The sequence below is a fragment of the Hylobates moloch genome, unplaced genomic scaffold (assembly GCF_009828535.3).
Source record: "Hylobates moloch isolate HMO894 unplaced genomic scaffold, HMol_V3 SCAFFOLD_13, whole genome shotgun sequence".
NCBI classification, from domain to species: Eukaryota; Metazoa; Chordata; class Mammalia; order Primates; family Hylobatidae; genus Hylobates; species Hylobates moloch.
The window spans coordinates 88,453,458-88,466,128 of record NW_026652288.1 but is presented as its reverse complement, the minus strand read 5'-3'; the positions used below and the strand labels follow the sequence as shown (position 1 = coordinate 88,466,128).

Below are 12,671 nucleotides of genomic sequence, written 5' to 3'. Positions count from 1 at the left end.
AAAACTGTGCAGGAGGATGTCTATTTGAATCTGGAGTAGGATGGGATTTCAAAATGTTCCCAAAATTGTTAATTTAGAATATATTAAAATTAAGAACATATTAATATATTTATCAAAAGACATGATAAAGTGAAAAGCCAAACCACAAACTGGGAAAAGCTATTTGCATACATATAGCAGATAAATAATTAATATGGACTTTTATAAAGAATTCCTACAAGTCAAGTAGAAGACAAACAATCCAGTAGAAAATGATAAGAGGTATGATTATAATTGCTGCAAAATGTTACTTAAATATAAATCTAATGAAATAATTGCAAATTATTTAAACAGTCAAGTATTTGACCTAATTGGGCCAAATATTTAAACAGTCAACTCAGAAAAAAGGACTAAGGAAATAGACTCAATCTCATTACTAATCTGAGAAATGAAAATTAAAATAATAATACCCTCTTGATTAATGAAAATTAGAAATCTGAAAACTCTGAACAAGGCTGTTGAGCAATGGGAATCACATGTATGGCTTCTTTGGAAAACCATGGCATTACTTGGTAAAATTAAAGCTGTGTATACTTTTGAACCAACCATTCCCATGTTAGGTATAAATCTTAAGAAATGTTCATACATGTGCACAAAGAGACACGTACAAGAATAGCAGCATTGTTGGCAATGACAAAAGAACTGGAAATAATGCAAATGTCGCTCAGCAGTAGACTGGATGAATAAATGGTAGTATGTTCATGTAGTAGGATACTACATAGCAGATAAAATGAACTACAGCGACTCACGCCAGCATTGGTAAATCATAGCAACATAACGGTCGGTGAAAAAAGCAAGTTACAGAACAAATATGGCATGATTCCATTTATATGAAGTCTCCAAACATTCAGATGGAAACAATATATTGTTTAAAGATCCAAATGCGATAAACTCATGAAAAAAAAATCAGGGAACGATATACCCCAAATTCAGGATATTGATTATCTCTGGGTTGGGGGCTGGGATGGGGAGTAGAATAGTATTAGGAAATCATCCTCAAGGGCTTCAAAAATTCTGATTGTTTTGTTTTCTAAGCTGAATGATTGGTACTTGGATGTTTATAATATTCTTTGTATATTAATGTATGTAATAAATATTCATTTGTATCACTTCAATATTTAATAAAAACAATTTAAAGAATATTTGATAAACAGTCTGTAACGCCCTTAGCTTGAAAACCTCTCTCTTCTTTAATTTCTAAATTAATTATTCGGGGTTTTTGCTGCTTGAAATTTAGGGATCAGGCCAGGCGCGGTGACTCACGCCTGTAATCCCGGCACTTTGGGTAATAATAATAATAATAATAATAATTAGCCAGGGTGATGGTGGGCCTGTAGTCCTTCGAGGCCGAGGCAGAGAATGGGTGTAGTGAGCCGAGATAGCGCCACTGCACTCCAGCCCGGGAGACAGAGCGAGACTCCCCCCCCCCAAAAAAAAAAAAAAAAAAAGATAGTTCAACTAACAAAGAAGTTTGTTCAGAGAAGAAAAAAACATTTCTCCATATTGCTGGGTTGCAGAATGGAAGATGAAGATAGGACCTTATGTTTTGCATATAGAAGATGATCAGAAAACGATCTGGCTTGGAATTCAAATAAGGAAAAAAAGAAGTAAAACTGACTTCCATTTCTTCTGAGCAAGAAAACATTTGGTTTCAGAATTTTCATTGAACTTTTCCTTCCACTGAAGTTGCTCTGCCTGCCCTTAAGCTGGTTTCCTGGTAGTCTACCATTTGAGGAATCCCGGGGAATCCAATGTCCTGACACATTTGGCCCTGTTCGCAGGAAGAGGAGGTGTGGAGAGCAGCTGAGGATTTTATACGGTCTGGCTTCTGGGATTGCTGTGGGAACACAGCTGGAGAAAGCAAGCACACACAGAGGCCAGGTTTGCAGAACAAGAAGAAACTGAATTACCAGCAATTTGAGGCAGTGCTGTCAGACAGTCTAGTTAATTTATTTCCAAATAATTAACTGGAGGACCTTAATTATGTAGATTAATTATCAGCCATCGTCATCTTCATTATCACCATGTTTACTGCCACCAAGAGCACCTTAAACAGAGCCACAGATACTGCTCAAAGTCAGTTTAAAATACGAGTCGTATCTTCCAAGAGTTTGTGAATTAAGCAGCAAAGACGAAGATGTGGTCAAGAAAAAAGCACAGACAAATGAACTTCCAACATTAAACTAAGGATACCAGCTTAATGGCAGATTCTATTGCTTGTAGTTTTTGGCCATGCAGACTTATTTAATAAGCTTTTGCATCCCCATCCCGTAAATAAAGCTTGCTGATAAATGATTTCTTCATAGTCAATATTTTAATTATTATAAATCCCATAGTCCTGAAATCATACTTTAAAAATAAAAAATTAAAACAGTAATTTCAGTTTCATAGAATCTTACTGATGCAGAATACTAAGCTAATTGTTCACCCCTTTCAAACTCCACAAATATTACCAATATGTCAGTCACATATGTATTGTCTTCTTTGATATGCAATATCCAACTCTATTTTAACATACTTTTCCCCTTGTGGGCTTGGCTGTTCACTATCACTCCAAATATTTCAAGTTTGACAAGAGCCTGGGCAGGTACTGGGGTACAGGGAGAGAGCATCAGCTTGGGTTCAAATCCTGATTCCATCACTGGCTAGTTGTTGGGCCTTTGGAAGTTATTGAAAATCTCTCAGTTATTTAAAAAGCCGCAGTTTCCTCATCTGTGAAGCCAGCATAATAATCTCTATCTTAAAAGAATACAATTAAAACCTGCAGTACACAGTAATTGCTTCTTAAATGTTAATTCCTTTGTTCATAAAAAGTAGCAAAATGTATTAAATTATTTGCTGAGAGTAAATAGAAGGTGAAAGAAATATATTACACTTCACTTACTCTAATAAAGCCTTCAGAATTTCAGGACAGCTGGCTGTTGACAGTTACAATATTCCTGTAGGGCAACAAAACTCTTGGATTTGGTCCTGGCATGAAAGTTGCAGGACCAAACCTCTGTCTTTCTGCACTTTCAAATACAGAATTTGAAATGACATATGAGATTTTATAGTGTTACAGAAAATATCTTGCTGAAAGATGATTCAACTTGAAAGCAAATGAAAAATAATTTGATTAAGCCTTGAGAAAAAGCAGTGAAAACCTAGAGATGATCAAGTAAAGTAAATTTTCAGTTAATCTGCTTGGTGTCATGATGAGCACTGGGACTTGTTTTTTAAATGCTGACAAGGCAACACTAGTTGCCTTCTGGGCTATAATTTTACTTAAATATCATATAATTATTTTTTTCCATAATTAAGGTAACAATATATTACAAAGCATTTGGAAAGTAGAGCAGTAAAAACCATGCTATTTCTTCCAGACTTTTGCCTATATACACAAAAATGTGTATTTTTTGTGGCTGCAATCATAGTTTGTATGCAAATTTTCAACTTGCTTTTTTCAGTTAATATTGTGTCAAAGCATTTTAAAGTGCTAAGTGGTATATTACATTCAGTGATTTATTTAGCACATTTTCTATTGTGAATTTTCAAGTTGCTTCCCAATTTTTGCTGTAATATATAATTACTGTGAAGAACAACTTTGCTTTTGAAATTTTTAAAAGAATTTTTATCTGTGAGGCAATTCAGGTTTTAGAAGGAAAATAAAAGTATCAGCTCTGAAAACAGTATGCAAGCAAACCTCCTTCAGGTTCTTCTCCTTGTGCCCAGCACCATTTATCAATTGTAGTTTTTAATTTTTATTTTATTATTATTTTTTCACAAATTTCCTTCAACCAAATCAATCCTGACTTCTATCAGGTTCTGCCTGATGCGCAACTTGCTTGCGTTGCAATATACTGGTAAAGGCAATTATACTTAAAATTTAGCTTCACTTAACCCAGATAATGGTGCAAGGTCAATGAGAAAGAGGAAGACTAAATATTTAAAAATGACTAGAGAATTTTATGAATACATTTACTCCCTAAACCCAAGTGAGAGGACTGGATTGAATTGCACAAAGGTCATCCTGTCTTTCATTAAAGCTGCCTTTGCCCTTTATCTTTCTTCTTATTCCCTCATTTTTCCCTTACCCCCAGGCTATTCTTCCAAGGATTTTGAGGGCTCAATGGATTTGTCTGTCCTCTTTTCCTCCTCTCATAGTTTCTGTTTTCCTTCCCCGCCATATGTCCAGTGCCCAGAAATGCAGTTTTCATCACTTCAGAAGAAGAAACTGAAATGCCAGTGGTTCTCAGTGTTTATTAATTATATTATATTTTTATTATTTAATTTGTATTATTAATTAATAAAATTAATTCAGTTAATAAATTATTATTAATATATTTGGTGCTCAGGACATATTGAGTGCCATGTGCCAGGTATAGTGCTAGGTGCTGGAAATTCAACAACACTGTTTGGTTAAAGAGGATGATGGGAGTGATGGTTCTCATTGGATATCTGAAGGCAGAGCTGGAGTTAGCTAAGCAAAGAGCTTGTGACGTGGGAGTTTCTGACAGGGAACAACTTTTGCAAAGCTGTGTGCTGAAAGCGAACATGTAAAGTGCAAGGAGAAGGAAGGCCAAAGTGTCTGAAACCCTACTCCTGTAGTGTAGAGTCCGTCTCCACATTGCAAAGCATAAGGCTCAGTTGTCTACTACTTTCCTGTCAGTATCCTCTTTGGAGAGTCAGGTTAAATGCTTCTAAAAAGTGCCCAGAATCCCGGTGCATTTACCTTTTTTCATCATGTCTATAAGATGAAGAGGTCCGGCCACTGGTCCATATAAACATCTTAGAGAATGTTGGTCCAGGGTCTCCTTTCCTTACGGTGGATGTCCTGGAGGAATGGCAAAAAGACCTAGAAGAGGTACACACTGAAGTTAACAGCAACAAATAGCTCTCAGTGGATTGATTCTTACATAACAACAGGGTTTTGGTGCCATAGGGGCAGTGATTTTCAATCCCGGCTACATATTAAAATTGACTGGGAATTTTTAAGAAAACACTAGAGCCTGGTCCTCTCTCAGAAATTTGCATTCAATCTTTTTAAAGCTTCCTTAGCTGATTGTAACACACTGCCGGGATTGAGAATTACTGCCTTAGGAAAACATGGTTTTCTAATTGATGTTAAAATCCCATTTTCCCCAAAATATCTCCTTCAAAATATCACTTTGGTGTGGTTTCATACTCTGTACTATGCTGTATTTTTCCAAAATTTTAGTTCAGATTTGGATACTAAAACTCAACTTCTTCTTTCCTCTTCAATCTGTTTTTTTTTTCTAAAATGCTGACAAGTGTGACATGTTGGTGATGAAACGTCATCTTTAACTGTGCCCCAGTTTTGCCAATGTTGTGGCATCTGCCCATGGCAGTTGAGTCTCTGCCTAAGAAAGTTACAGCATCAGTGGCAGCTGATACTCACTGGCTTCTGGAGAAGCCAGGTTTATAGGCTCTAGAGTCAAGATATTTTAAGAACGTTGTGGGTTTATTATTATTATTATTATTATGACTTGGCTTTGGGAGAAGTTCTTTCCTTTCCAAGCACAGCACCAAAAGTAGTTAGCTATTATTGTTTTCCACATAATAATAATTTTCTTGGGAGTTAGGAACATTAAATAAAGAAGTCTTAATCATATATACAAGTTAAAATGATATTTAACACATTAGAACAAAGGAAGGAAGACTGGTGATTCCTTCAAGGATGCATAGTCATTAGTGGCTTTCAGTTTGGTTAAGCACAATATTAATGATAAGCATAAGACGGGAAATAACATTAGCTACTATATACCATATTATCTACTATATGCCACACACTTTGAATGTATTATTTATGCACATATGTATTTCATGAAATGCACATGCATATATCTATGTTATGCTTATACAATGAAAACTCTGCAAGGTGGGTAGTGGTATTATTTCCAGGTTCTAAATGATGCTTTCAGAAGGTTGAGATTTTTGCTTACATTTAGAAGAGGTAGACCCGTGCCTCAAACCAGCTACTTGCTTTCCATTCTTTTAGTTTTTAAATTAGAAATATATTCTTTAGAGATGAGAACTTGCTACATTTCCCAGGCAGGAATGCAGTGGCTATTCACATGTACAGTCATAGCTCACTGCAGCCTCAAACTCCTGGGTTCAAGAAATCCTACCTCCTCAGCTTCCCTAGTAGTTGGGACTACAGGTGCGTGCCAATGTGCCTGGCTTGGCTTCAGCTCTGTAATGTGCATATGAATGACCTAAAGATTTTGGCCAGTTGTGGTGGCTTATGCCTATAATCCCAGCAATTTGAGAGGCTTAGTAGGGAGGATCGCTAGAGTCCAGGAATTTGAGACCAGACCTGGCAACATAGCAAGATCCCGTCTCTACATAAAATTAAAAATAAAAATATTAGCCACGTGTGGTAGTGTGTGCCTGTAGTACCAGCTACTTGGGAGACTAAGGTGGGAGAATAGCTTTAGCCTGGGAGTTCCAGGCTGCAGTGAGCCGTGGTTGTGTCACTGCACCACTCCAGCCTGGATGACACAGTGACACCCTGTTTCAAAAAAAAAAAAAGATTTGTTACAATTCAAATTCTGCTTTAGAGGGTCTTGGGTGGAGCCTGAGAGCCTGCCTTTCTAACGAGCTCTCAAGCAATGCTGATATTGCTGGTCTTCAGACAACACCGGGTAGCAAGGGATCAGAGCGTGCACTCATAATAAGTGATTGGTTATAGGCTCAGTTTTGTCACTAACTAGCTGTGTGACCTTGAGAAAGTCACTTAACATCTCTAGGGCTTACTCTGTACCGTGAAGAGTTTGAAACTGTTAGCTTCTAAGATTCCTCTCAGCGCCAATATTTTGTGATTCAATAAATTGAAGAATGGATCTAAGCATACTATGTCGTTGTGTATTTACTTTCTGGGATTAGGTCTGGGAATTGATCTCCTTCTATAACCCTTGGGTCAGCATCAGAGCTGTGAGGAACAGAGACTGTGTAAGGTAGAACAGAGGCTGAGAGTTTAGTAACCAGTATAGATGCAAGAATTCATACATCTACGCTTGTTCTAGGATAATGGCAGGAATCAAAGGATTCACCTGAATGGATGCCCTAGACACTAGATTTAGAAAGACATAGAAATTAAATCTGCTATCTCTTTAAATGGCTTAGGCCTGGTTGTTTAAAGTTATTTATGTTTCTTTTTGAACATCTCTAAAATATCAAGTAGAATAGGGACTACATCCATTATTAAACCAGTTAACTTTCAGGAAATAAGAATACTTTTCATCTAAATTGAATGAATTACTTAATAAGAATGAGGATTGGCTTAAACTTTCAAGAAGTTATTTCAACTTGGACTCTGGTGGAATCCTCTGATTGCTTTAGTCATTCCTTCACAGGGTTTGGGTACAATTTGAGTCTAGCTAAACCAATAAATTCCTGAGTGCTGTCCTGTTCCTGGCTATTAGGCAGCATTTAATAGACACATCATACAAATTATAAATGTTTTGAAACTACACAAAGCGAAAGGAGCTGCAGTGATTTCAATACATTTAGTATATTTTTCAGACTGTGTGTCATTATTCCAGCATTGCATCTTTGCTCTGTTTTAAGATGATATAGAAGGAGGGAGATGAAATATATATTTATTCTAATGAACTGTCTAAATCTTGCTGGAAAGGACTTAGTGACTCCTCAGTTTATTCCAATAAGTGGATTTGGAGTGTTTCTACCCTAGTTTTCTTTCATAAAGACAAACCATTATTTAAAACCTGCTAAAGTCATTGTTAATTAAAATAAAAGGGAGTAGCTGCTTTAAAGGCAACAGTATAAAGGTTCTGTGCAGGTTAGAAAAATTTCCAGGTTTCAAAGAAACACCTAGAATTCCAAATATGTTAATGGAAGCTGGCTTGGAGGTTCTTTCCCACTCAAAGACAGCCCTCCTGAACTCCTTAAGAAATTAATTCAGTTTTGCTCATTTTATAGGACAAGAAACTTTTCATTTGAATTGTGATCAGGATAGGGATATAGAGACCAAAAAAGAAAGTACTTCATACAATTTTGTAATTTGGAATCCTAACATAAAACAGAGATTTGTGTTGTATAGTGGCTGAACAGAGCTGTGGGCAGTGAGGAGAGGAAACCTGAAACTAATTCCACCATTAAATGATCTAGGAACTGGAGCGAACCTGGCAGAACCATTCCTATATAACTGCAGATGAGTATGATGTGAAAATTCAAAGCTAAAAGATATAATCTCAGCCCTGAGTAAAAGGAGGGAGTCAGTGAGAATGTGATAATTTCCCTGTCTCAGAAATTTATAAAGGACCTTTTCCATTTCTCAAGCACACACCTTGCTAGTTTCTGTTTTCATAATTCAGTTCGGCCATTCCTTCTGCCTTCATGGTGAATGAGTTACCCTGTTTCAAAGCCATCTCAGATGACCCTCTTCTGTGAGGTCTCTCTGACCCATATGAACAGCTTCTTCATCTCTGCTCCCAGTTCTCAGTACTTACTTCTGCTAAGGCAAGGCAAAATCTATCCTGTTTGCGTGCAAATCTGCCTCCCATGCTAGCTTATAAGCATCTGTAGGGCAGGACTGTCTCATGCACCCTTACAGCACAATCCAGGACACACATTAACACACTGGCTGTATTTGCTGCCTTGACCATCTAAGTATGTATTGGGAAATGTGGCCATTAGTATGACTTTGGCCTCATGCACTGTGACTCATCTGCTTGGTGCAGTTGATGTTTCCTTTCCGACCCTTCCCTTAGCTTGCACTGTCTTTCATTCTTCTTACTCTCTACTTCTTCTCTTTCCTTCTCTCGATTGTCCAGCTCCATCTATCCCTTTCATTGGCTTGGACAGAAAATTTCTGTTGCTTGGTGAAGTATCATTCACTAAGGTTTTCTTTAGATAGGGCAGCATGGCCTGATGAAAAGATAAGTGAGAGCAGCAGATGGGGCCATTTGTTTGTTTGCCTCCTGGCATCACCATATGCCAACTCTGTGACTTTGGACAAGTCAATTTAACATCTCTGAGTTTTTGTTTCCTCAACTGTAAAAATGGGAATAATAATATTTGCCTTTCTGGGTTGCTCAGGAGACTAAGTAAAACAATACATGTAAAAGTGTTTAAAGTAGACCATGAAACATAATAACAATAATTGGTTAGTGGCACACACTAACTAAAAGTTTACTTCTTTTTCACCCCATTATTAAACTTAAAAACAAATGGATTGAATTTTCTTTTTGTAAAAATTTCGATTAAATCACTTTGTACTTGTACATTTAGACTATTGATCCTTTTTCTTATGTGTCGGTGGCACTCAATAGAGGAAAAGTGGTTTTCTGAGATATAGGGTGATAAAATCTGAAGTACTTTCTCATTAGCACTAAGTTCTGATACCCATTCTGAGATATAAAAACATAAAGATAGTGCCTCTGAATGCTGGCCACACATTAGAATTATCTGGAAGAATTTAAAAAAAATACTGGTGCCTGGGTCTCACTCCAGGCCAATGAGAACCTCTGGGGGTGGGTCTCTGGCATTAATGTATTTTTGGAAGCTGTCCAGGTAATTATGATGGGCAGCCAAGAAACACGACTATAACCTCTCAGGTTCTGATTTCATTTAAGTTTAATTATTTATGGATACTCTTTCTGTTTCTAGAAGCTTCTACTGGGTGCCACTTCTCAGTGGTTTCTCACTTCCTACCAGTGCTGAGGCCTCAAGGTGACAGCTGCAAGGACAAGTGAGATACGGGGCAGGGAAAGAACAAAGTGGTTGCAGTTTTCTAGTGTCAGTGGCCCTGAGCTACGCATTTGGGATACTCTTAATGAACTCTTCTTTACTAAATGAGCAAGCAGGAGCCCATGGAACTATTTAACACATATTTACATGCCTAATCTTGCATAAAACTAACACTAATGACATCACTCTGGCAACTCGAAAGGTCACTCTAAGCACAGAAATTTAGGGTTGCTTCTAATGTATGAGACTTTATCTTTGTAGGTGGCAAATTATATATTCTCCTTAGGAACTGAGTTGTTTTGGCTTCAGGGCCTTTGGGGAGGAAGCCAAATATATGGTGATAATTTCAGACTTAGTGATTTAATTAAGAAAATATTGGTACATCTTATTACAAGCAGTTTTGAATGTCATTGGGATATTTTCCCTCCAAATCAACTACATACTTTACTTCGTTTTAGTTCATTCATTTGCCAAACATTTATTAAGTGCCTCTTACATTCAGGCGCTGTCCTAGGTACTGTGGGGAGCGAAACATTCAGACCTGCTTCTAAGGAATGCAGTCCATGGAAGAGTCAGAATAACAAATCAACATTTGTACTACACCAGACCAGCTCTCTTCTAAGGTTGCTATGACTTCCCAGCAGGTATATATAATAGTTGTCTCTCCACATTTACTTAAGCTCTCAGCTTGCTGAATTTGATATCATTGCTCATTTCCTTCTACTATAAAGAGAAATGTTGTAAATGCTTTGCAACCTTGACTTAGAGGACAATGACCTTTTAGCTTTCCTTCTTATTATCTAGCTGCTCCTTCCATTTCTTTTGTGGATTCTTATTTCTCTACCTACCCTTTAAATGTCAGTATAATTTTGGGAACTAGCAAGTACTACTGAATAGTCTCTTGATAATGTTTCATAACAAGAATGAAAAATACTTTTCTCTCCCAATTTGGTGCCTAGAAGATTGAGTGAATAGCCCTGCTTACTGCCCAGTTGTAGAGGAAAAGAAGAGTGCATTGCAGAACATTATTGTCTTTTGAGAAGAATGAAATAAGAGAGAATATATTCTTTGGATTTTTATTGCAGACTTCTTTTCTTTCTTTCTTTTTGATTTTTATGGGTACAAAGTGTTGTACCCATAAAAATTAAAAAGATATACCATGGGGTATATGAGTTATTTTGATACAGGCATACAATGGGTAACAATCATATCAGAGTAAATGGGGTATCCATCACCTCGAGCATTTATCATTTCATCGTGTTACAAACCATCCAATTATTACTCTTTTAGTTATTTTAAAATGTGCAATAAATTATTGTAGACTGCAGTCACCCTGTTGTGCTATTAAATACCAGATCTTATTCATTCTATCAACTATATTTTGCACCCATTAACCATCCTCATTTTCTCCCTCCATTCCCGACTTTCCTTCCCAGCCTCTGGTAACCATCCTTCTACTCTCTGTCTCCGTGAGTTCAATAGTTTTAACTTTTAGCTTCCACAAATGAGTGAGACCATGTGAACTTTGTCTTTCTGTGCTTGGCTTATGTCACTTAATATAATGACCTCCAGTTCTATCTGTGTTGGAATAAATGACAGGATCTATTTTTTTATGGCTGAATAGTACTTAATTGTGTATATGTACCACATTTTCTTTATCTAGTCATCTGTTGATGGACACTTAGGTTGCTTCCAAATCTTGGCTATTGTGAATAGTGCGGCAACAAACATGGTAGTACAAGTATCTCTTTGATATACTGAATTGCATTCCTTTGTGTTTATCTAGCAGTGGGATTGCTGGATTATATGGTAGTTCTATTTTTATTTTTTTGAGGAACCTCCAAACTGTTTTCCATAATGGTTGTACTAATTTACATTCCCACCAACAGTGTACAAGAGTTCCCTTTTCTCCACATCCTCACTAGCATTTGTTATTCCCTGTCTTTTGGATAAAAGCAATTTTAACTTGGGGTGAGATGATATCTCATTGTAGTTTTAATTTGCATTTCTTTGATGACCAATGATGTTGAGCCCCTTTTCATATACTTGTTTGCCATTTGTATGTCTTCTATTGAGAAATGTCTATTCAGAACTTTTGCCCATTCTTTAATCAGATTATTAGATTTTTTTCCTATAGATTTGTTTGAGCTCCTTACATATTCTGGTTACTAATCCCTTGTCAGATGGATAGATTGCAGATATTTTCTCCCATTTTGTGGGTTGTCTCTTCACTTTGTTGATTCTTTTCTTTGCTATGCAGAAGCTTTTTAACTTGATGTGATCCCATTGGTCGATTTTTGCTCTGTTTTCCTGTGTTTTTGGGGTACCGCTCAAGAAATCTTTGCCCAGACCAATGTCCTGGAGAGCTTCCTTAATGTTTTCTTACAGTGGTTTCATGGTTTGAGATCTTAGATTTAAGTTTTTAATCCATTTTGACTTGTTTTTTGCACATGGCAAGAGATAGGGTCTGGTTTCATTCTTCAGCATATAGATATTTAGTTTCCCCAGCACCATTTATTGAAAGGACTATCTTTTTCCCCAATGTATGTTCTTGCTAACTTTGTTGAAAATGAGTTTAGTGTAGATGTGTAGACTTGTTTCTGGGTTCTCTATTTTGTTTCTTTGGTCTATTTGTCTCTTTTTCTTCCAGTGCCATGCTGTTTTGGTTACTATAGCTGTATAGCATAATTTGATATCAGATAATATGATTCCTCCAGTTGTGCTCTTTTTGCTTAGTATGGCTTTGGCTACTCTAGGTCTTTTGTGGTTCCATATAAATTGTGGGATCATTTTTCTATTTCTGTGAAGAATGTCATTGGTATTTTGATAGGGATTGCATTGAATCTGTAGATTGCTTTGGGTAGTATGGACATTTTAACAATATTGATTCTCCCAATCCATGACTATGGAATATCTTTTCA

The 12,671-nt window shown here is 36.7% G+C and overlaps 1 protein-coding gene across 1 annotated transcript in view; it reads right to left on the bottom strand.

Moving 5' to 3' along the window:
• Window positions 1–12,671, bottom strand: part of LOC116481261 (calcium-activated potassium channel subunit beta-2) — a 303,532-nt gene that overhangs the window by 32,136 nt on the left and 258,725 nt on the right. The window contains exon 2 of the mRNA XM_032174030.2: window positions 4,751–4,873. Coding sequence (XP_032029921.1) covers window positions 4,751–4,806 — 56 coding nt within the window. The 5' untranslated portion in view covers window positions 4,807–4,873. The remainder of the gene's footprint in view (window positions 1–4,750; window positions 4,874–12,671) is intronic.